We start from the raw sequence: 24,567 nt of genomic DNA on the forward strand, positions 1-24,567 counted from the left end.
GAAGCTGCCCCTGGAATGATTGTGATCATCAGCATGTGATGTGTCTCTTCTATTTCGACACTCCTTCGCATAATGGCCAAACTTATTGCAAGCAAAGCATCTGCCTTTCCTTCCACCCTTAGATCCGGGCTTTCCATTGAAATGACCTTTAGACCCTGCAAGATTTCTCCCTTTGGCATGAGTGGAGAAAGTTGTGGGGATGCCTCTATTAGAAGGCATCTCTTGCTCCATCATCCTGGTTTCTTCTTGAATGCATCTCGACATCAATTCTTCAAATCCCAGAATTCAATCATTATTGAGAATAGTGATTCTAAATATATACCACTCGGGTGGGAGTCCTCCAAGGGTAGTGATAGTAAGTTCCCTGTCAGATATGATTTCTCCAATCAATAGAAGATCATTCTTGATCTCAGTGATCCTTAAGAAGTAGGATTGAATATCCTCATCCTTGCCCTTCTTAATATCCTTCAACTTATTTTTTAGGAACAAAATTTGATTTGCATCACTAATCTTGAACATGCTTACCAATCTGTCGTATATCTCCTTGGAGGTGTTTAGATCGGAGATGTAGGCCACTAGACGCTTGTCAATGGAATCTTTGATAATCTTCTTTGCTTTGACTTCACCCTTGGTGTACTTGTTCTTTGTAGCAGCGGGTGCATTTGATGGAGGCTCAAGGATTTTACCCTTCACATAATCCAACACTTCTTGTTCTTCCAATGTCAGATCAAGATACATCTTCCATCCATGATAGTCAAAATTTTCAAGGAGCTTGCCTTCAGCCAGGAAGTGGGATGAGGAACCCATTGAGCCTTTTGTCCTTTCCAACTGTCTTCGATGATTGCTCTTCCACTCTTGTTTGGGCTTTGTCTTCACCTCAGCTCTGATACCATGTTAAATTTTGGTATGTTCTATGCTTAGAGCAATTTACTTCAATTTTTCATATTAGCCCAATAACAATATTCATATTAGCAATCACATCAGCATGATAGTAAAGGTGTTGATAGAACATAAACATAAATAGCAGAAGACAAGCCAAGACAAGAGGACACAAGATGTGGCGCCAGCCAGGGACAAAGCCCAATGTGGGGAAACCCTTGATCAATTCTTCCTATGTTCCTCAATAGTTTAGCAGAGAGAGAGATAGTACAAATACATAAATCTGAGATTTTATGACAATAGTAGAAGGGTCATCATTATGACAGTGTTCAATCATCAAGAGTGTTGAAGCATATCCTGATGCAACATTTCTCAAGTTGCTAGCTGCTCCAACAATTTTGGTTGCAACCCCAAACTCCCTTGACTATGATGAATGGTTGATCTGATGAGGGCACCTGAAGTTGTCCAAAACAATCTCCAAATAGTCCTAAGAAAGCAGCCCCAAGGTAACCCTTGCTATGGTGATATGGCCTGTGGCCTAGGACATAGCAACACTGAAGAAAATGTCTTCAAAACATCATCAATGGAATGCTCAAGGTATCTCTTAAAAGTGTTGTAGACTTCTCGCTGCATTGTTGTAATTATGAGACTAGTTAGGGCACCAATCACAGTCCCTAACAGCTCATCAAACTGGCCCATAATTACTTTCCCTTGTTGCGGCTGTCCTCCAATAAGATGTTGCCCTCCATGTTGCTCCTTTAGAGCATATTCAAGCCCAACGTAAGGACTGTCCACCCTCCAACAAGTCCTCCTAACTTCGTCCTCCAAGAAGAGGGCCTCGGCCTTCCAATCAGCAACTTGAACCCTTGAAACAATCCTCAAATGACCTTGCCGATTAGGCCTCTCCTTGTCGCGGCAAGGGCTTCCTCTTGCTATAGCTAACCCTTCATTTGACTGCGGTTTCAGGCCTCTATATCACTGCGGATTTAGGGCTTTCTTAACAGTGAATAGGGCTTCTTTATGACTGCGTTTACAGCTTTTGTAGGCAGCATATAGGTCCTCCCTTGACTGCATCCTAGTCTCCTTTAGGATTGCGGATTAGGGCACCTTCAAGACTGTGATTAGGGCCTCTTCCTTGCTGCTAGTTAGGCCTCCTTAAACTGCGGCTAGGGCACCCTTAAATTTGCGGCTCAGTCTCTTTCTTACTGCGGCTAGGGTAAGGCTAGATCTCCCTCTAGGATAGCGTATTCTCCTTTAGATCTCTCCTTCCACCAAAACCCAAACAAGTGGAGAGAGATCACAAGAGATGTGTCTCAAGATGACTTGAATACCTCTTCTATTTATAATACAACGTTGAGGATAAGTTGGTAATTTGGTTGCTAGTTGACCTTGACAAATTGTCAAATAATACAAATAAATTCATATTTGCATGAATACATGTCGGAATCGAATGATCTTTAGATCAATCCTACACCTCTCGATGAGAGGAATCCAAGAAAAATATCAATTGCCATAGATAAGATGATCCATATGGAGTTTGTCCCTAGTTGCGAATTTTAACAGTCTTAGAAGAGGACGCAGCCCAAGCGAAGGAAGAAGCCATAGAAGCCCTAAATTCTCCCACATGTGTGAAAATTGTAGTTATTGCAGGGGCCGAAAATTTCGAACCTACAGTGAGGACCGAAAATCCGAAGTTGGGGTTCAAAGTTCTGCGATTGGAAGAGATTTGACTTGGTTTGACTTGGTAAGAAGCAACACATTCTCCAAAAGAATTGACTTGGTCTTGGAAGGGTCTTGGTCTTGGTCTAGAGGTTTTGGAATTCGTCATTTGAAGAATTATAAGAAGAGAAGAGATTTTTGCGGGTTTTCCTCTCTAGGAGAGGTTTTGGCCCAGTTTAATAGCGTACATCTTGTGTCCTTGTCTACTATTGATCTTCATGTTTTGGTAGTTGTTTGAAGATAAGAACAACATAGTTATAAGAGAAGAAAGAAGCTAATAATTAAGAAAAAGTAAAATAACATCACAAGTAGTTATCAAGTCTAAGAGAAATCACTTATATTGTATCCCTATTGATTTCTCAACATGGTATCAGAACTAAGGTTGACAAAGGGCATGATGAAGATCACTATATCCTTGAAGAAGTTCTCATTGAAGCAATTCTCCATGATGACAACGCTCAAGCAAGGCATCAAAGCAGCGTGGGATCTCTTATTATCTATTAAGAATTACATGACCAAGACCTCCTTTACAAAGAACAAAGGATTATTCTCATCACTTACAAGTACTTTTTAAGATGACAACATCTGGGTAATTAACAGTGGAGCTTCTAGACATATGACAAGCGAACATGGACAACTAAAAACTCTATCAAAAGGAATATCTTCTCATTCAGTCGAGCTTGGAGACAAAAAGAACTATGCAATCAAAGGAATTGGAACAACCGCGTTGCAGCTAGAAGATGGAGGAATCATACATCTCAACAACATACTATATGTCTCAGGTTTGAAGAAAAATTTACTTTCTATTTCTTGTTTAGAAGATAAAGGGGATAGAATTGCTTTTGTAGATGGAAAGGTTATGGTATGGAGTAAGGGTTCTAGCATTGATCATGCAAAAATCATTGGGATTCGTAAGGGAAGGCTCTACAAATTACAAATTACTAATACCTCTCTCTCAAGCCCTAGTTCACCTTGAAACCAATCAATGTGAACTTTGGCATATAAGGTTTGGACACCTTCATTACAAAATCTTACCATCATTAAACTCTATGGTAAATGGCATCCTAAGGAAGAGCATGAAGGAATTTGCAAGGGATGTGCACTAGGTAAAAATGTAAAGAAACCCTTTGGAAGTAGTGCTTCAAGATCTAAGGAAATCTTGGATCTCATTCACTCTAATGTTTGTGGTCCTATGGCTACAAAATCTCTTGGGGGTCATCTATTCTATGCGAATTTCATTGATGATCACTCAAGAAAGACTTGGATTTATTTATTTAAGTCCAAGGATGAAGTATTTGACAAATTTCAAGAATTCAAAGCAAAAGTGGAGAATATTACAGAAAGGAAGATAAAAGTGTTAAGATCTTATAATGTAGCGGAATACATTTCAAAAGAACTCATAGCTTTCTGTAAGAAGGTTGGAGTTAAGAGGGAGCTGATAGTTCCATATAATCCAGAACGTAATAGAGTAGCAGAAAGGAAGAATCTTACAATTGAAGAATGCATTAGGGCAATACTACATGATCAAGACTTAAATCAATTCCTGTGGGGTGAAGCATCCAAAACAGTAGTGTATATTCAAAATCAAAGTCCTCATAAGATACTTGACAACAAAACTCCTGAAGAAGCATTCACCAGAAGAAAACCTAGTGTAGATCATCTTTGAATATTTGGTTGCCCTGTCTACATTCACATTCCAAAAGATAAGAGCAAGAAATTGGATCCTACAAGCATATAGGATTTACAAGAAGGAAGGTCACCAAATTGAAGTAGAGATGTGATTTTTTATGAAAATGTTGCCTACAAGAAGTCTAAAGATCTCGTGATTGATTTTTATGATGAAGAACTACCTATATTTGAAGAATGCCCAAGGGAAGAAGAAGATACTATATTTAATCATGAAAAAGAAGGTCCCAGTGAACCTATGCAGCAAGTCATAATCCTTGAAACTCGTAAAAGAACTGCTTGGTTAACATCAACTCTTCAAGAAGCAAAAGGACATGCTGCAGCTAAAGGAACATTCAGGGAAAGTAAAAAGCCTAAAAGATATTCAAGGTATGCAGCCTATATAACAAAATTGATTGAAGCAAAACCATCCTCTTTTGAAGAAGTTGTCAAACATCAAGAATGGAAAGATGCCATGAAAGAAGAATACCAGTCTATAATGAAAAATGGAGTTTGGGAAATCGTTCCTAGGTCGAATGACAAATCAGTTGTAACTTCCAAATGGCTCTACAAGATTAAGCATGCAATAGATGGAAGCATTGACAAGTACAAAGCAAGGTTTGTGGCTAGGGGTTTCTCTCAACAAGAAGGCATTGATTATGAAGAAACATTTGCACCTACAACAAGATACACAACTATAAGATCGTTGGTCTCCTTGGCAACAACTATGGGATGGAACATCCATCAAATGGATGTGAAGACAGCTTTCCTGAATGGCACCATTGATGAAGAAGTATATATTGAACAACCCTTGGGATTTGAAGTACATAATAGAGAAACTCATGTCTACAGGCTAAAGAAGGCACTTTATGGCCTCAAGCAAGCCCCAAGGGCTTGGTATGCTAGGATGGATACATATCTACAAAGAATGGGTTTTTCAAAGAGTTCAACGGATCCAAATCTTTATATCAAAGTAGTGAAGGGTGAACCAGTGATCATTTTTCTATATGTGGATGACCTTCTCATAACAGGTGTGGAAATTCATATACAAGAATGAAAGAAACAATTGGCAGCAGAATTCGATATGAAGGATCTAGGGCTTATGCACTATTACTTGGGGTTGGAAGTTTGGCCAAAACTTGGGGAAGTATATCTAGGTCAAGGAAGTTTGTAATCAAGATGCTACAAAGGTTTGCCATGATGGATAGTAAACCGATGACAACCCCATGGTCACAAATTTGAAGAAGTTGAGAAGTTCAGAATCAAGCCCTGGAGATCCTACAAGTTATAGACAATTGGTTGGCTCTCTGATGTATCTTGTGAATACACGTCCAGATATTTGTTTTGCATTGAATATTCTCAACCAATTTCAGATGGAGCCTAGACATGACCACTGGATAGCAGCCAAGCATATATTGAGAATCGAGATATATATGAGGGACCACACATTACTGCATGAAGTATGATGGAAAGAATAATATCCAACTTATGGGATATATTGATTCAGACTGGGGAGGAAGTGAGTCAAATGGAAGAAGCACTACCAAAAGATGTTTTAGCTTGGGATCCTCTATGATCTCATGGATGAGTAGAAAGCAAGAATTAGTTGCATTAAGTAGTGTTGAAGTTGAATACATTGCAGCATGTGAAGTTAGTAGAGAATTTGTCTAGTTGAGGAAGTTGTTATCCAATTTGTTTGAAGGACCGACGGACCCTGCAGTTATACATTGTTACAACACCAGTTGCATAAAGTTGTTTGGACTCTGAAGACCCTGTATTCCATGAAAAGACAAAGCACATAAACAACAAGTATCATTACTTACGAAAACTGGTGCAAAATGGGGTGGTGCAGCTACAGTATATCTCCACCAATGAGCAGGTAGCTGATATTTTGACAAAATCTCTTCCTAATAAAAAGCTTGTGTATTTGAGAAACAAGCTTGGATTGGTTGATATCTCCTCCCTAGTTGAGAGGGAGAGATAGACACATCATTCTTGTCTTCACATTGTGAAGAAAGAATGGAGGATTGGGTAAGCATCTAATTTCCAATACTCTTTGAGGATGAGGTAGGGCATCCAATAGGTAAGAGTAGTCGAAGAGGAAATTCCTTGAGGATGTGTTAATCCAAGACAGGAATGGTTCTAAAAGGATATACCTTGTGAACATTCGGATGGGGTATGTGCCTTGAGAGACAATGATGATGGTGTCTATAAGTCATTGTCTCCCCAGCATTGTGCTCTAATCTTGTGGAGAGAAAGTTGTTAGTCAAGGCCTTGCTATATGACAATGCTAGTAGATGTGATGAGATGCAATGATATAAGTTGAAAATATAGCTTATGAGATGGCTTACCAATTTGACTCTTCTTATGAGATCTCTTTAGTATGAGAATGTCCTTGTACCATTATGAATACCTCCCTAGTAAAGAGGGAGTGTTGAAATATGTAACTAGGTTCAGTCTTCATATGTATTCTTGATTCTTGTATATTGTAAAATGAAAAGAAAATTATTATTATTATTTTTTATAAGCATGGGTTTCATGCTCAAGGTCAATTAATTTTAGGTTAAAGCACCCACTGAGTGCTTCTAGGTTTTGTCATAGAGTCAAGAAGTCAAAGAGTCATTGTCATATGTAAAAAACCCCATTGGGCATCTCTCAAAAGAATTATTTTGAGTCAAATTACCCCTCCAAGACCAAGTCGGCCTTGCAGTGGAGAAGTCGGCCTAATTAGGGTAGTTCGTACTCCTGGAAGGGCTATATATAAGAGACTATTCGACCTCATTTGCTAACTCACTCATTCACTCATAAAAGAAGCTAAGGAGAAAAAGAAGAAGGCAAGCGAAGGACTAGAAGGAAGAAGAAAGACGAATTTTCTTGTTTTTACACTCTCTCCCTCCCACACATGCGAAGGAAGGCTAGGGTTTTTGCAGCATCAAGGCCGAAGTTTTCAAGTTGCAAGGGAGGGGCAGAAATTGGTAGAAGAGAAGTCAATTTGGTCTCCTATAAGTCTTACAAGAGGAAGCAGCCCAAGCGAAGGAAGAAGGAAGCCTTAGAAGCCCTAAATTCTCCAACACGTGCAAAAATTGCAGCTGTTGCAGGGGCCGAAAATTTCAGACCTGCAGTGAGGGCCGAAAATCTGAAGCTGGGGGTCAAAGTTTTGCAATTGGAAGAGATTTGACTTGGTTTGACTTGGTAAGAAGCAGCACATTCTCCAGAAGGTTTGACTTGGTCTTGGAAGGGTCTTGGTCTTGGTCTAGAGGTCTTGGAATTCATCATTTGAAGAATCTATAAGAAGAGAAGAGATTTTTGTGGGTTTTCCTCTCTAGGAGAGGTTTTGGCCCTAGCTAGCAGCCTACATCTTGTGTCCTTGTGTACTATTGATCTTCATGTTTTGGTAGTTGTTTGATGATAAGAACAACATAATAATAAGAGAAGAAGAAGCTAATAATCAAGAAAAGTAAAAGAACATCACAAGCAGTTATCAAGTCTAAGAGAAATCACTTATATTGTGGCCCTATTGATTTCTCAACAAGTCAATGCATAGAGCTGGAGCTCCAGTTATAGAGGAGTCTTCTTCAGTTAACTACAGGATAGATAGCAATTCAAATTTGGAAAGGACGAGTTGGGAACTTCAGTCCTTGATTGAAAGAGGACGAGTTATATCTCCAACTGATAATTGGAGAAGAGAACCAATTCGACTTAGTTAACTAGTCAATCACAACTCAACTTCCAATTTTGTAACTTGCTTATTATAGCGTGGACAAAATCTATAAAGGAAGGAAGAAAGGCGCAACTTATTCAATTGTTTTGTGCACAAGGTTATTGGAAAATGTAACTATGTTCGGTCTTCATTAATGTACTTGAGTCATCATGAAATGTACTTGTCAAAATAATAAAGAAAAGAAATTTTATTATTGTAACAATGACTTATTGAAGCATGGGTTTCATGCTCGAGTCATCATTATATTAGTCAAATTCCCCATTATGGACTCCTAGGAGTAATATTGGGTTTATAGAGTCATTGTACATTCAAAGAGACCCTTCTTGGGCTTTTGAATCATGTAAAAAGGTTTAGTATTGAGTCAAATATGATTTATGTACCCTCCACATCAAGTTGACCTAAGGGAGATCAAGTCAACCTAAAAGACCCTAATTCGACCCACAAGAAGCCTATAAATACAAGCTAGTCAAATTCATTTGGATCATTATCTCTCAAGCTAGTTCGATATCTCAAGAAGACCTGGAGAAGTGCCATGTCTATTGCTGGGAGGTCGAAAGAAGTGCGAGTTTGGGGAAGTCTTAAAAGAGGAAGAAAATCGAACTTTTGGTGCCTCTCTCTCTCTCTCTCTCTCTCTCTCTCTCTCTCTCTGTTTGGTGGTTTGGATTGGGAAATCGAAATCTCCTAAGTTTTCGTTGTTGCTAGAAGCTGCTGCCTAGTCAAAGTTGCTGGAAGGGGTCGAAGATCTGGGAGGCTGACTCGATGTGGAGGGAAAGTCTGGTCTTGGTCTAGGGTGAAGTGTCTCAAAGACTACTATTGAAAGGAAGAATTATCTTGACTAGGTTTTCCCCTGGCATATTGCCTATATCTTGTGCCTCTTGTTTTGTGATCTTCATACACACATAATATGGTAATTGCTTGATGAAAGATAAGATAATAAAGAAGTAAAAGAAGCCAACACACTCACAAGTAATGATCAAAAAAGGAGAATCAAACCCTAATATATCTACTTTGATTTTCCAGCAATGGTATCAGAGCTAACGTCAGGAAGAGTCAAAGATCACTTTGTTGGCATGGATTCTCCCTCTATGATAAACTACATAAGAATGGGTTGCAACACTGCTGGAAGCTGGATCAAGAAGGTCATCTACTACTTGTTAAACAAGGTCAAGAATCAAGGATTCTTGGTTGCCCTTACAGGTTCTCTTACTGATGACAATGCATGGATCATTGGTAGTGGAGCATCAAGACACATGACAGGTGAAAGTAAGCAACTTCATACACTATCAAAGGAGCCACCCTCTCATGCAGTGGAATTTGGTGACAACAAAAGCTGTGGTTAGAGGCCTGGGATCAACATTGTTGAAGCTGGATAATGGATCGAAGCTGCATCTCAACAACATTCTATATGTTCCAAGTTTGAAAAAGAATTTGCTTTCTATTTCTTGTTTAGAAGATAAAGGGGAAAGAGTTGCTTTTGTTGATGAAAAAGTATTGGTTTGGGGAAATGACTCTAGCATTGATAAAGCTAGGGTTATTGGAGTTCATGAAGGAAGTCTTTATAGGATCATTACACCACCTCCTCAAGCTTTGGTTCATATGGAAATAAGTCCCATTGAGCTATGGCATAGGATGTATGGTCATCTACATTACAAGGTCATCCCTACTCTTAGTTAACTAGTTCATGATATTCCTAATATGAAGTTAGATCATGAAGGTGTTTGCAAGGGATGCTCTTTAGGGAAACATACTATAAAGCCATTTCATAATAGTGAAACTAGGTCTAAAGAGCTATTAGACCTCGTCCATTCCAATGTGTGTGGGCCCATGTCTGACAAATCACTTGGAGGCCATCTCTACTATGTGACATTCATTGATGGCTATTTTAGGAAGACATGGCTCTACCTCCTCAAAACTAAAGACGAAGTATTTGATAAGTTCAAGGAGTTTAGCGCTGAAGTGGAAACCCTAACTGAACGAAAGATAAAAACCTTGAGGTCTGACAATGGTGGAGAATACACTTCTAAGGAATTGATTGCATATTGTAAGGAAGCAAGTATTAAGAGGGAGCTCATTGTTCTCTATTATCCCGAACAAAAATGGATTGGCTTAAAGGAAGAATAGATCAATTGAAGAGGGCATTTGAACTATGCTCCTTGATCAAGATCTACCAAAGTTCTTATGGGGAGACGCAGCGATGACTATCGTATACATTCAAAATAGAAGTCCTCATAAGAGTCTTGATAATACAACATCCGAAGAAGTATTCACAGGAAAGAAGTCGAGTGTGGATCACCTCCAAATCTTTGGAAGCCCAACATATATCCATTTTCTGAAAGACAAGCGAAAGAAGTTGGACTCTACAAGTATCAAGGGAATATTTGTTGGTTATAGTCTTTCCTCAAGAGCATATAGAATCTACCTTAAGGAAAGAAGACACATTGAAGTAAGCAGGGATGTCATATTCGATGAAAATCAAGCATACAATAAATCAAAAGATATTCCTATTGATTCTGATGACAAAGAAGTTCCCATATTTGAAGAAGAAGAAGTTCATCATGAAAACTCTACTACAAATATCAAAGAAGAAGGACCAAGTGAGCCTATTCAATCGGTGGTTGTCCCAACCACAAGGAAGAGGCCAAATTGGTTGAAAGCTACATTAGAAGAGGCTGAAGGACATGAAGCTGCAAAAGGTTCCTTCAGGGAAAGTGAGAAACCAAAGAGATATTCTGGCTATGTTGCATATATGACAAAGTTAATTGAATCCGAACCATCTAAATTCAAGGAAGTTGAGAATGAAGAGGTTTGGAAGAAAGCTATGCAAGAAGAATGTCAATCCATCATGAAGAATGGGGTTTGGGAGATCGTTCCTAGACCTAGTGACAAATCAGTTGTCACATCAAAGTGGATCTATAAGATCAAACATGTTGTTGATGGAAGTATAGACAAGTACAAAGCAAGATTTGTTGCAAGAGGTTTCTCTCAAAAAGAAGGCATTGATTATGAAGAAACCTTTGCACCTACAACAAGGTACACTACCATTAGATCGTTGGTTTCATTGGCTGCTACAATGGGGTGGAATATCCATCAAATGGATGTTAAGACCGCATTTCTAAATGGGACCATTGACAAGGAAGTGTACATTGAACAAACCGAGAGCTTTGAAGTGAATAGCAGGGACTCTCATGTTTGCAGACTTAAGAAGGCCCTATATGGTTTGAAGCAAGCACCTAGGGCATGGTATGCAAGGATGGATGCATATCTACTTAGAATTGGGTTCGTGAAGAGTTCTGTTGATCTGAATCTCTACATCAAGGTTGTGAATAATGAGCCCGTCATTATTCTACTATATGTGGATGATCTATTCATCACAGGTGTAGAGCAAAGAATTCAAGAATGCAAGAAGATGTTGGCAGTTGAATTTGAAATGAAGGATCTAGGACTGATGCACTATTACCTAGGTCTAGAAGTATGGCAGAGACCTGGGGAGATATATTTGGGGCAAGGAAAGTACATCATCAAGTTATTGCAGAAATTTGGGATGATGGATTCCAAGTTGATGACTACTCCTATGATCACCAACCTCAAGAAGTTGAGGGGCTTTGACTCTAGTCTCATGGATCCTACCTCATATCGATAGTTGGTGGGTTCCATAATGTATCTGGTAAATATTAGGCCAGATATATGTTTTGTAGTGAACATTCTTAGTCAATTTCAGTTGGAGCCTTGTCATGATCACTAGATCGTTGCCAAACATATATTGAGGTATCTTTGTGGCACTATACACCACTGCCTAAAGTATGATAGTAAGGAAGTCAAGCTAATTGGCTTCACAGACTCTGATTGGGGTGGCAGTGAGACCGATGGAAGGAGCACTACTGGAGGATGCTTTAGTCTAGGAGTTGTTATGATCTCATGGATGAGTAGGAAGCAAGATCTCGTTTCATTGAGTAGTGCCGAGGCAAAATATGTGGCTGCATGTGAAGTAGGAAAAGAGGTTGTTTGGTTAAGGAAGCTTCTGACAGATTTGTTCAAGAAGTCTTGGGTCCTACTGTGATTAATTGTGACAATCAAAGTTGTATCAAAATGTCTAGAGATCTCGTGTTTCATTCGAGGACGAAACATATCAATAATAAGTTCCACTTTATTAGGAACTTGGTGCAGGATGGGATCGTGAAGTTGGAGTATGTCTCGACAAATGAACAGGTAGCAGACATACTGACAAAGGCTCTTCCTAATAAGAAGTTTGAATATCTAAGGAACCTGCTTGGTTTGGTAGATATTGTTGATTGTATTGATGATAAGAATGTGTAAGAGATTTGTTGAGGCTTTGCAAGTGAAGTATTGCCTGGGAAGACATTTGGTTGGCACTTTGTGTTGATGTCTAGGTCCCGAAGTTGGAAAAGTGGTGTTGGTTATTGAGCTTTGTTTTGGATACACACCTGGATTTTTGGGTTGATGGTTAGCAGGTAAGCCTGACAGTACCTAGAGGGGCTGAAACTCACCCCCTACTTGTCTTCTCATTTGATTTTCAACAGCGAATTGGTATGAAACCCTTGGGAAACTCTATGGAAATATTTTCGAGCCACTTCCTCTAAGGAAAATTTTGCAAACATTTTGTCTCTGTAGAGATATTTGCAGTTCCAAAAAATGATTTCTTAAGTTTTTTTTTGTGGCAATGCCCACAAACAAACAAAAAGGAGAGGGCAACGGAAAGCTAAAAAAAACATGCACACACAATAAAAATACAGAAAAGAGAAAAAAATAGATAAGTTGTACATAATATTTTTAAAAAAATCATTTTTTCTAATTTTATTAAAATAAAAATAAAAATAGATAGCCCACGGGGCATAGAGCAAACGGTGACAGGGTGTTCTGTTAAAGCACTACATGGTGTAAATGTCACCAGTTTGAAACTTTGCAGGCAAAAATCCAGCCATGCTAAGGGCTGGTGTGGCCCAAGCCGGTGTGATCCTAGATGATTTTGACGGCTTAGATGCCCCTGGGTCGCAGCTTCTCAAGCCATAGATTAGTCATACAGTCATCTCAGGACTCACATAAACTAGCAAACAAACAAACAAAAATACATAAGGTGAAAACATGCCATTGCCACATTTACCAAAAATTCTAAAAATGGCGTTCCTGATAACCATGCCTATTTTAGAAACCACACCTAATTTCCTATTTCATATTGATATAAATGTGTTGGTGACAAGTTTATCTCGAACTCACTCACCTCCTTCCTGTCCCAGTCCTATAGCTTTTCACAATAAACTTATGACGGACCAAGTTCATAAAATTAATTCCATCAAACGCATAAATTTGCTTATACAAAACTGGAAGATACATGCAGTAGCCATATGTCAAAAATTCAAGGAAGCTTGGCTTATTTTTCACTCACCATGAGTCGGTGACCATTGTACAGCATTTACAGCTTTTGTATGACCCGTTAGACTTACTGAAAGTCCTTTTGGAATCCTGCTAGGTTGTGCATCACCAGCTCCACAACCGGTCAGTTGTGCTAGTATACGAGAGGGCAACATTGAATTGGAAATGCTGCCAAGAACTGAAATCGCAATGAAAAAAACTGTATCATTCATCACAAACATTTTAATCAATCAAAACTTTGAAAAAGAAAATCGCATCTAACTTTCCCCCAACATTAGACTATTAGAAAAACAAAATACCTACTATGAGATGTTAAGACAGTATAAAACAAGCTAAACAAGGCATAAAATCTCAAGATTGAAACAATTAAACAAACGTTGAAAATGGAAAAATAGTATCTTTATACACATACATATATCACTGTCAGAAGCCCAAACAGCCAAAAAGCTGAATCAAAGTGTCTTAAAAGTGGCAATATCAAATAAGCAATCACACCTTTTAAATTCCTGGCCCATGTCGTGAGCAGCTTAAGAATATGGGAAATGGGAAATGTCAAGAAGACTCGTTTGAGAATAAGCATCGATAATTATAGAACTCAAGGGTGAAAACTCAATCTAAGTGGATTCGGTATAGCTCTGTACATGTTGTTGCAGGAGGTCTACGCAAATTGACATAAGTGCAACATGTAGTATATACTTCAACCACCCCCATGGAATAGAGATGCCACTTCTCCATTGGGACTTCTGCACACCTGCCTTGAGCTCTCAGTTGTTTTTCCTCGTACTATTGACACATGTAGGAGATGCGTTGAAGGCAACAAATCCTGAAGGTGGATTGTGGATGCAGTATCCTTTTCCTGACATGTGGAATTAGGATGGGGCAAGCAGCAAAAAGACTTGAGCTATTTTGTAAGCAAATTCCATGGCGATGGCTATTGTCTTAAGTCAATGTTCTTTAGCAATTTTTGATGCAGTCGTAGTTCAGCATTGAAGACAGTGGCATGTTGGGCCTCCTACTAAGGTTCAATTCCTCAGAGACATGAATAAGCATTTAGAGCCAGATGCAAGTCCTAAGTTATTTAATGGAAGAGTGCCCCCAAATGGAGAGTGCCGCCTTTGGCAGCAGCTTAGCCGAACGAAAGTGCTGGTGATCAATGGTTTCGCCTCAATGGCCATTTCGCTTGTGAAAGCAGGTCACTTGTGCTGCCCAACCTCTTTGGCCCACTTGTAACATGTCTCTTGAATCTAAATGAAACACTTCAAAGAAATAGAAAAAGAAAGGAAGAAGTTCTTGGGCAATGCCTTTGTTAGGGTTGTGTTCATGGCTTGGGATTTCTCAATGGATCAGCTGTAGGTCATGTTGACCTGGATAAGGGTGTTTGTGTTTGGCCTTCCAAACCTTGCAAAATAAGCAATACAAGCAGACAACAACCAAGACAAAAATCTTGGCTTATTCAACTACCGAACAGTTCCAATAATGCAATATAAGTTCAAAGTTAATATGGAAAAATATACTGAACTTTTATTGTGTGGAAGCGAAGCTTAGTGTCTAATTGCTTAGACTCTCACATCTAAAACACAATTCCGTGCTTAGACATTCATATTTTCACCTTGGCTTGCGATGAAAGAAAAGCTATTAGACAATAGAGCTTCAGGAGCAAGGAAAAGTAACTTGTAATGAGGAAATGCCCTCAATTCCAATGTAGTCATCGCTGGAGGAGAAAGCATCCCTATTCATTGGTTCTAACCATGCACTATGTTTACCCAGAGGAAGGACACCAAATATAAAACATTTAAAATGATGGTACCTTAATTCTGAAAGGGTATGTGATTGTGGGTTTAGAAAATCACACTGTATTCCCGCCGTGTGGCATTTTAGCAGCATTCCCCATCAACAGTGTGAGAATTAATTAATTGCAAGAGAAGAGAAGATAGTAAGAAGTAGAACCAGGTGATGGGTTGAGCGTGGATGGAATATTATGTGATGTTTGCGCTGCTTGCTCTCGCTCTCGCTCTCTCTTTGAGACATAGCGCCCACACGCAGCAGGAGGAGGAATACTTGTTGAAGATGGAGTAGAAAAGACAATCGGATTGCTTTCGCTCCATATTTTTCTCCTCTTCTCGCATCCCTTTGCTGACGGCGACGTTGATGGCTTACGACCATGATCGCGCTCACTTTCATCGTCAGATTCATATGTAGACAACAAATCCATCGCCTATAGTAACGTCAACTCCATAGCCTTAAAAAGATTGAGGACGATGAACAAGGGAGATTCAATGTTGAAATAAATCAATAGAGGAGCATGAGCGGGAGAGGGTTACTCGGCATGATACAAAACCGCTATCATTGTCAGTACAGAACTGGGTATACCATCACATCATAATTTTCAATCCGAGTCGACAACTGAGTTGCAGCAGCAGCGAGTTCGTTCGTTTCCTGAAAATTGAATGTGATATTGTAATGGAAAAGTTCGACCTTTTATATATGTTGTGCTGTGAAGGTTTTGATTATTTTATGTGGAGGGGCGAAGTATGAAGCTGGTGTGTAACTTACTTTAGGAATGAAGGGCGCGTGCAAGTTTTAAGAAGCTAATAGTTTTAAATATTTATCATATAAATTGAATTTACATGAAGAAAAGAGTTTTAAACATTATCATATAAATTGGTACAATTTAAATTGCATTGTTCTACATCGATTTATAACCGTATAGTCTAACGAGGCAGAGGAGTTGCCCGGAAAGTTATGGAAATTCCAGTTATATTTAGAGAAAATTCGGCAAGGATTTTTGTAAATTCAAGTTATAGTTGTTAAACTTCAAAATTTTAGCTGTCCTAGATGTTTTTGATGGTGCTAAATCCATTTCCACCATCAAAAACACGATTCAAATACCACCTCTACAAAAAAATTTGAATTTTTTTTTGCTCGAACTCCGGCCACTTTTGGTCGTCCAGGCAATTCCTCCGCCTCGTTAGACGACTCCATTTATAACCAGTGTTTTAGGGGTAGAGTAGTCCGTGCAATTAACATGTATCATATGCTATATAATATAATAAAAAACAAATAAATATATAAATGGTAGGTATTATTGTTATAGCAAGATATGTTTTTGTTTTTGATGTGATTGATGCATGCACAGTTGATGATGATGTTCTTATGAAGGAGCTTACCTATGTTAAAGGTTGCTTACTTGTTGAATGGTTCTGTGAAAAATGTTGCAAAGATGTTAAGGCAAAGTGTGTGATATGTTGCAAAGGGCTATGTTGTTGAGCTGGTATGTTGCAAAGATTGTTGTGATGCAAGGCAAAGACAAAGGCAATGACAATATGTTGTTGAGGTAGATTGATGTTGACAGAAGTATGTTATCATGTAGAATAAAAATGTGGTGATCCAAGGCATAAGTGATGATAGAAAGTTTAGCTACAGAGGCATGGTGATTTTGGTTACAAAGGCATGGCCTTTGATATGCTTGGTGATTTTAGTTGAGGTGTTGTGATCAGAACAAAGGTGTTGTAATGCAAGAGAATACATGTTATTTGAATAACTTGAAATTCATTTTACTGGCATGGAGAATATTAATGCATGTTATTTAAATGTGTTGGAATTCATTTTATGTATTTTTAATATGCAAAGAGTTGAAAACAATTCTGAAATTGAAGCGACACCTTTGGAATGCAAAGAGACAATACTTGTCATTTTAGATTTGTGTGTTGAATACTAACATCCATCAAATGTTGCTTATAAAAGTGTATGAGGTTAGAAGGTTGTGAGGTTAGAGTGTTAGAGATTGTGTGTGAGCTAATTGAGTTAGTGTTCATTAGTTACCTAACACATATGAAGCATATTTGAAGAGGAGAAGAGGCAGAAACAAAGATGGAGGTATGTTGAACTTAAGACCAGGTAAACCAACAAATTATTTTTGTGTGTATAAGGGGATTGCAATCTCCTTTCAAGTTTCAGCTTGATAAAGAACGAGTTGGAGCTTGTTAAGATAGGAGCCTCATGTCAATTGTAGCCTGCATAAAATTTGTGGGAGTTGGAGTTTCCTTGCAAATTGAAGCTTGCTGGAGAATTGAGGTAGAAGCCTCCTATAGGTTGGCACCTACAAAAAATATGGTGTAATATAGAAAGTAGGAGCTTGCCTTTGCATCACAACAACAACAAAATCGTGGTTTTCTCCCTTTATGGGTTTCCACTTATATCTGGTGTCCACGTGTGTTGCTTTTATATAATGAGTTGATGTTATGGTTCACATATTGAATGTTGTTTGCAATTTAAATATGTTAGGCTAGGAGGTAACTCCTCAAATAAAATTGTGTTTTTCCATTAAGGTTGATCGTGGATATATACAAAGAGGGAGAGTCTCTTGGGCTTCATCTCCCAGTGTCTCTTCATATTCCTATTCTCCTTGTTATCTATTTACATTATTTTACATATATTCACCTAATCCCAATGATTAGGTGTCAACATTCCCCCCCTTAATCTGAAGGGATGTTGGTGAGTCCAAGCATCATTCTAAATCTTTTGAACTTTTCTCATCCAAGTGCTTTGGTGAAGATGTCTGCAATCTGCTCAATTGTGAAACTATGGCATAGATGGATTGTCTTTGCCTCAACATGATGTCGAATCAAATGGTATTTTGTATTGATGTGCTTTGTTCGATCATGGAACTTTGGGTTCTTGGCCAACTTTATTGCAAAAGTGTTGTCAATCATTAGTGGAGTTGAATTCACTTGTTTCACCTACAAATCTTCCATAATTTTCCTGAGCCACACAATTTCCTTTGTTGCTTCAATTATTGCCACATATTCTGCCTCTATTATGGAATCTGTTGGAACTGATTGTTTGCGTGACCTCCAAGAGACAGCTCCTAATCTAAGACTCATAGCATAACCTGAAGTAGATACCACAATTTCTTTATCTCCATTGAAGTTTGAATCAGAGTATCCAATCAAGTTGAAGCCGCCCACCTGTGTATACTTGAGTCCAAAGTCTTGAGTTCCCTTCAAGTACTTTAGAACTATTTTTGCAACAAACCAGTGTCCCTCACAAGGCTCTTGCATAAACCTGGAGAGGATTCCAACAGCGAATGAAATGTCTGGCTTGGTAGTAGTTAGGTAGTTGAGACTTCCTACAAGTTGTTTATACTTTGTTGCATCCTCAAATTCTTTTCCTTCAATGGTTGTGAGCTTTAAGTTTTGTTCCATTGGAGTATTCAAAGAATTGCACTTAGCCATGCCAAACTTGTTCTACAGATCTCCAATGTACTTTTTCTGAAAGAGGAATATAAACTTCGGATGTTGAGTTACTTCAATATCGAGATAGTAGTTAACATAGCCCAAGTTAGTCATTTCAAAACCTTTCCTCAATTCCTTCTTTATGGATGCAATATAGCTCTCATTGTTCCCTGTCATCAAAAGATCATCTACATACACCACAAGATATACAATTGTTTTGTTGACTTTCTTCACAAACAAAGTTGCATCATCAAGATCATAATGTTTGAGGTTGAGCTTTAGAAGATGCTCAGTTAACTTCTCACACCAGCCTCGTTGTGCTTGCTTGAGGCCATACAAGGATTTTACAAGCTTGCATACTTTGTGTTCTTGACCCTTCACAACCAATCCTTCTGGATAGAACATAAAAACATTCTCTTTCAAATCTCCATTCAAGAAAGTAGTTTTCACATCCATTTGATGGAATTTCCAACCGTTCTGAGCTGCTAAGGTAAAGAGTGTATGGATGGTAGCCCATTTTGTTGTGGGGGCAAAATTCTCATCATAGTCGACCCCTTCCTTTTGTGCAAAACCTTTTGCCCCAATGTTGGCTTTGTGCTTGTCAAGTGATACATCAGCTTTATACTTGTTCTTGTATACCTTCTTACAGCCTATTGGTTTGGTTCCCAATGGAGGATCAACCAGCTTCCAAGCACCATTCTTTATCAAGGCATCATACTCTTTTTGCATCGCTTATGTCCATTCATCATGAGAAGTTGCTACTTTGAAGGAAGTTGGTTCAAAATCTGAAGACAAATTCAGTTCACAATCATAAGAAACATCCATATCAATAGGTGAACCAGAATCGTCTACATCATCTCCATTTTGTCTAGTAAAGCTCCTTGTTCATGTCTTTCCAACCGCATCAGGATGAACACTTTCAAGTGTCTTTGTCAGTGATTTTGGAGGACCATTTTGAGATGGCCCAAGCTGCTCAGTTGACTGAGTTGGGGTTGGATCAATATTGAGTCTCCAAATTATGTTAATCACATCAATCAAAGTGTCATCAGTGGTTGGAGCTTCATGTGGGGGGGGGAGAGTGCTTTCGAAGAAGATTCCACAGATTGATCCAATATAGGTATCCCCCCTTCAAGATGTGGAATCTCATTATCAAACTCTTGGAAAGACTTTACATGTCTGAATCTAGCCAAGCGATCAAGCTACCGCTCAACAACATTGTGAGCCTTGGAAGATTCAAGAAATATCACATCTCTAGATGCTACAAACTTCTTATTAACTTCACCATAGAGACGGTATGCTTTGGAGGTATTTGAAAACCCCGGGAAGATACACTTACAACTCCTTGCACCAAGTTTGTTTATTTGTTCCTTAGGTATCAAGGCATAATATGTGGAACCAAAAACCTTGAGATGCTTTACCAAAGGAATGTGGCCATACCACATTTCATAAGGAGTCTTGTTTCTAATAGCATTAGATGGACACCTATTATTTACATACATAACACATAGAACTGCATCAGCTCAAGACATCAATTTTACATTCTTGAAAAATGTCATGGAACGTACCATATTTAAGATTGTCCTGTTCATCCTTTCAACTACTCTGTTTTGTTGGGGATTATAAGGCACAGTGGTTTGATGTTTGATCCCATGCTAGTGAAGATAGTTTTCAAATTCATTTGAAGTGTATTATTTTCTATTATCAATGCGAATAGAGTCAATATGAGATTATGCATCATTTTCAATCCATACATGAAAGTTCTTGAATGTTTGAAAAGCAACAGATTTGTTCTTTAATAAATAAACCCCGACACATTCTGGTGTAGTCATCAATAAATGTCATCATATATTTATTTCCATTTGCAGAATGAACATGCATTAGGCCACATAAGTCTAAATGAACAAGTTCAAGTTTTCTATTTGCTATGGAATGTGAATCATGGAAAGATTGTTTGTTATGCTTTTTTAAGATTCAAGCATCACATTACTTAAGTTTCTTAGGAATTTTAGGCAAACCAGTAACACCACTTTTCTTCAACATATAAAGGTTGTCATAATTCAAGTGTTCAAATCTAGCGTGCCATAAAAGAATAGTTGGAAATGTACCTTCACATAATGAAAATTGTATGAGAAGTTATGTGCATGAGTATAGGTAACTTGCAGCTTCAGAAGTCTTTATTCTTTTATCCCCATCATGACAAGTGAGGGATCCGATGCTTTTCTGACCTCAACCTTGCCATCAAACATATGAATGGGTGTCCTTGCTGACGAACACGGACCAAGGACAACAAGTTTCTCCTTAGCTTCGGGAGATATAGACCATCATGCAAAAGAAAGTCTAGAAGACCAGGAAGTTTGAGCCTGATTGTGTCAAGCCCTAATGGCTTAAGTTTTGACTTGTCTGCAAGTATATTGTTCCATCAACAATGTCAGTAAATTCTTCAAAAAATACTCTTCTAAAAGTCATGTGGCAAGTTGCCCCTTAATCAAGCAACTAATCATTTTTCCAAGAAGCAAGTGAAGCATTAAATAAGTATTCAATTACTCCAATATTGCAATGTGCCACAACATAGTGAGCAGATTCGAGTGCTATATCTTTCCCTTTTGTCATTATTTTTACCTTTGGCTTCATTTCTTTTCTACTTAATTATGATCCAAGGCAACTTACATGTGGATGCATCGTGTCCATCTCTATTGCAACGTATGTAATGAAGATTAGACTTTTCTCCTTGGAACTATCTGACCCCCCCTACCTCTAAAATTCCTTCTTCCTCTTCCTCTTCGGCCACCTCTTCCTTTAGAAGAATCTTGTGCATGATTCTTCTCTCTATCTGCAAGACACACAACTTTTTCAGAAGACTGAGGATTTGTCTTCTTCCCAAAATCCTTATCTCTCTCAACGAACTTCTTTTCAAGGAGTCAAAGGTAATCCCCTTGAGGTTTCCACTTGTTTATAATGACTTAAGATAATTTGAATAAGTGGGATATAGTGCTTTGACATAAGCTATGAGAGGAATGTTTATTTGAACACCAATGGTTTTTATATCATGCATAATGGACCTTAATTCTGACGCTAAAGCAAGAGGGTCATCATTTTTCAATTCAAGACTGAACAATTTAATCATCAATTGGACAACTTCAAGTTCAAATCGTGAGTCATACAATTCCTTCAATTTCTGTAAGACTTCAAAAACATTTGAAAATGATGAAATATGGTGACTCACCTCTTCATTTACATATGTTACAATCAAGGCATAGGCCTTGTTGTTCTTATTTTCCCAAATGGCAGTCTCCTTATCTAAGGTGGGCTTTACATGTGCATTGTCTCCTTCTCCTTCACAAACTCCTTTCAACAACTCATTGAAAATGAGAATGTGTTTTATCTTCTACAATCATTCAAGACAATTCTCTTTTCCAAAGAGAACTACTCCAACAATAGATATTAATGAATGCATTTTAAATATGTGTACCGTGTAAAAAATGCACTCTATTGTCAATATACTATAAAAATTCCACTTGTATTGGTTATATGTGTAAAAAAAGATGCAGTTCTTGTATATATATGTGACAAAGGTATTATTTGGGGAAGGTGGTGAATGGGAAAGGTGTATATCAGGGAGGAGTTATTAACATGGACAACGTGTTATATAGAAGGCAGACAACATAACTGTTATAACTGTTAGTGTTGGGTGTGGAGCCTGATTATCTTCTGTATTCAAAGGTATTTCCACATTGGACCCCAGTTCGTAATGGGGCGGCAACGCTACCCGTGAAATATTCGCTACAGGGGGGGCGGCTGCGACCTTTGGGAGCCGCCCCTAGCGGGGGGATCGAGGAGTGCCCCCGAAGCTAAAAATACATGTAAAATTGCCTTGTAAGATGTTGTAATTTCGTAGTCAATCTGGATCGTTCATTAGGCAGATATCTGACGGTAGAAGTTATGTTTAATTTAGGGTTTTTTGCCCTAGAAGGCAACCCCTCACTATATATGAGGGAATTGTATTGTGTCTATGTACATCTGTATTCTGAGTGAGGAAGAGAGAGGAGATTGAGAGCGAAGAGGGAATTACAACGGATCTATTGTAGGTTGTATCTCTTCAGTTTGTTGGATAATATAAAAGGAAGGATTGGTTGTTTCTCCGTGGACGTAGCTCAAACTGGGTGAACCACGTATATCTGTGTCTCTCTTGTTTTATGCATTTTCTGTGTTTATATTTCTGCAATATTTTATGTGTTCCATTGCTCTGTAATATATAATTTTCTAACAATTGGTATCAGAGTCGAAGGTCTATTTGGATGATAAACTTGCAAGAGAGAAGGGTTCCTGGTTGGAGTGGGAGCAATGGCGGAATATGGTAGGTTTCGAGTCAAAAAATTTAACGGCCAAAACTACCAGCTATGGAAGATGCAGATGGAAAATTATTTGGATTAGAGAGATCTGTACCAACCATTGAGCGAAAAGGCAACGAAGCCGACGAGTATGATAGACATAGAATGGGATATTCTTGAAAGAAAGGCACTTGGAACAATACGATTGTGCCTAGCGGCATTGATAGCGTTTAATATTTCAAAGGAAATGCCAACAGAGGGTTTAATGTCGACATTGGCCAAACTGTATGAAAAACCCTCAGCCTCAAATAAAGTATTTCTTATGAAGCATTTATTTAATATGAAAATGTCAGAAGGTGGATCTATTGTTGATCATTTAAATGAATTTAATAGAGTTACCAGTCAATTAAGTTCTATAGGGGTAACTTTTGATGATGAAGTTAGGGCTCTGTTATTTATGTGCTCATTTCCAAAAAGTTTGAATGGTTTAGTTATGGCCATTAGTAACTCTGCCTCTGGATCTAGTACTTTAAAGTTTGATGATGTTGTCAGTGCAATCCTTAGCGAGGAAATGCGATGGAAAAGCTCTGGTGAGACATTAGGCAATGCTTTGACTATAGAGACTAGGGGAAGAAAAATGGAAAGGGGAAATAGCCCTGGATATCGCAGTAAGTAAAAAAAAGGCAGATCTAAGTCCAGATCGGGGATAGTGTGTTGGAAATGCGGGAAGAAAGGACACTTGAAGAAAGACTGCAAGTCTTAGAAGGGAAAAGAAGGAGACGCGCAGCAAGAAAATAATCACCAAGCGAATGTAACAGGTGATGTGTTGCAAGATGCTTTGATTCTTTCATTAGAAAATATTATTGATGCATGGGTGGTAGATTCAGGGGCCTCATTCCATGCCACACCTGATAGGAAACATTTTCATGATTATGTTCAAGGAGATTTTGTACAGGTTCGATTGGGTGATGATAAACCCTGTAAAATCATTGGAATGGGTACAGTTTTCATAAAACAACATAATGGAAATCAATGGCTATTGGAGGAGGTAAGGCATGTTCCAGATCTGAAAAAAAACTCTTATTTCAACAGGGCAATTGGGAGGTGAAGGCTGTGTGCTTACTTTTACAGATAAAACCTAGAAGGTCACTAAAGGATCCCTAGTAATTGCAAAAGGAGAAAAGGTTGGTACATTGTATTTATGCAATGGTATTTCTAATTATGTTAATGCTTTAACCTCTACATGAGAAGATGCAGCATTGTGGCATCATGGGCTCGGGCACGTGAGTGAGAAGGGGATGCAGATTCTTCACTCAAGAATTTTTTTGTCAAGTTTGAAGCATGTTGATTTAAAATTCTGTGAGAATTGTGTTTATGGAAAACAGAAGAGAGTCAGATTCCTCAGAGTTGGGAAAGAAAAGAAGAGCGAAAAATTAGAGCTTGTGTATACAGATGTATGGGGACCTGCTTAGGTATCATCTCTTGGTGGCTCTCGTTATTAAGTTACTTTTGTTGATGATGCAACTAGAAAAAACCTAGATTTATTGTGTTCGAAATAAATCTGATGTATTTGATATTTCAAGAAATGGAAAGCTTTGGTTGAAAATGAGACAGGAAAAAGGTTGAAGTGTCT

General features: G+C 38.4%; 1 protein-coding gene across 2 annotated transcripts in view; it reads right to left on the bottom strand.

The window, feature by feature from the left end:
- The window catches only part of LOC149174756 (Transducin/WD40 repeat-like superfamily protein), an 83,856-nt gene extending 67,991 nt beyond the window's left edge, over positions 1-15,865 (bottom strand). The window contains exons 1-2 of one of the 2 annotated variants that reach the window (XM_089419405.1): positions 15,320-15,865; positions 13,386-13,571 (exon numbers count right to left, since the gene is read on the bottom strand). In XM_089419405.1, coding sequence (XP_089275531.1) covers positions 13,386-13,571; positions 15,320-15,584 — 451 coding nt within the window. In that variant the 5' untranslated portion in view covers positions 15,585-15,865. The remainder of the gene's footprint in view (positions 1-13,385; positions 13,572-15,319) is intronic. The other variant, XM_089419404.1, reaches the window with a different exon arrangement.
- Positions 15,866-24,567: the final 8,702 nt, after the last annotated feature.

Source organism: Pinus tabuliformis, chromosome 4_1 (genome assembly GCF_031772625.1).
Source record: "Pinus tabuliformis cultivar Carrire ecotype Pingquan chromosome 4_1, CPIR1, whole genome shotgun sequence".
NCBI classification, from domain to species: domain Eukaryota; kingdom Viridiplantae; phylum Streptophyta; class Pinopsida; order Pinales; family Pinaceae; genus Pinus; species Pinus tabuliformis.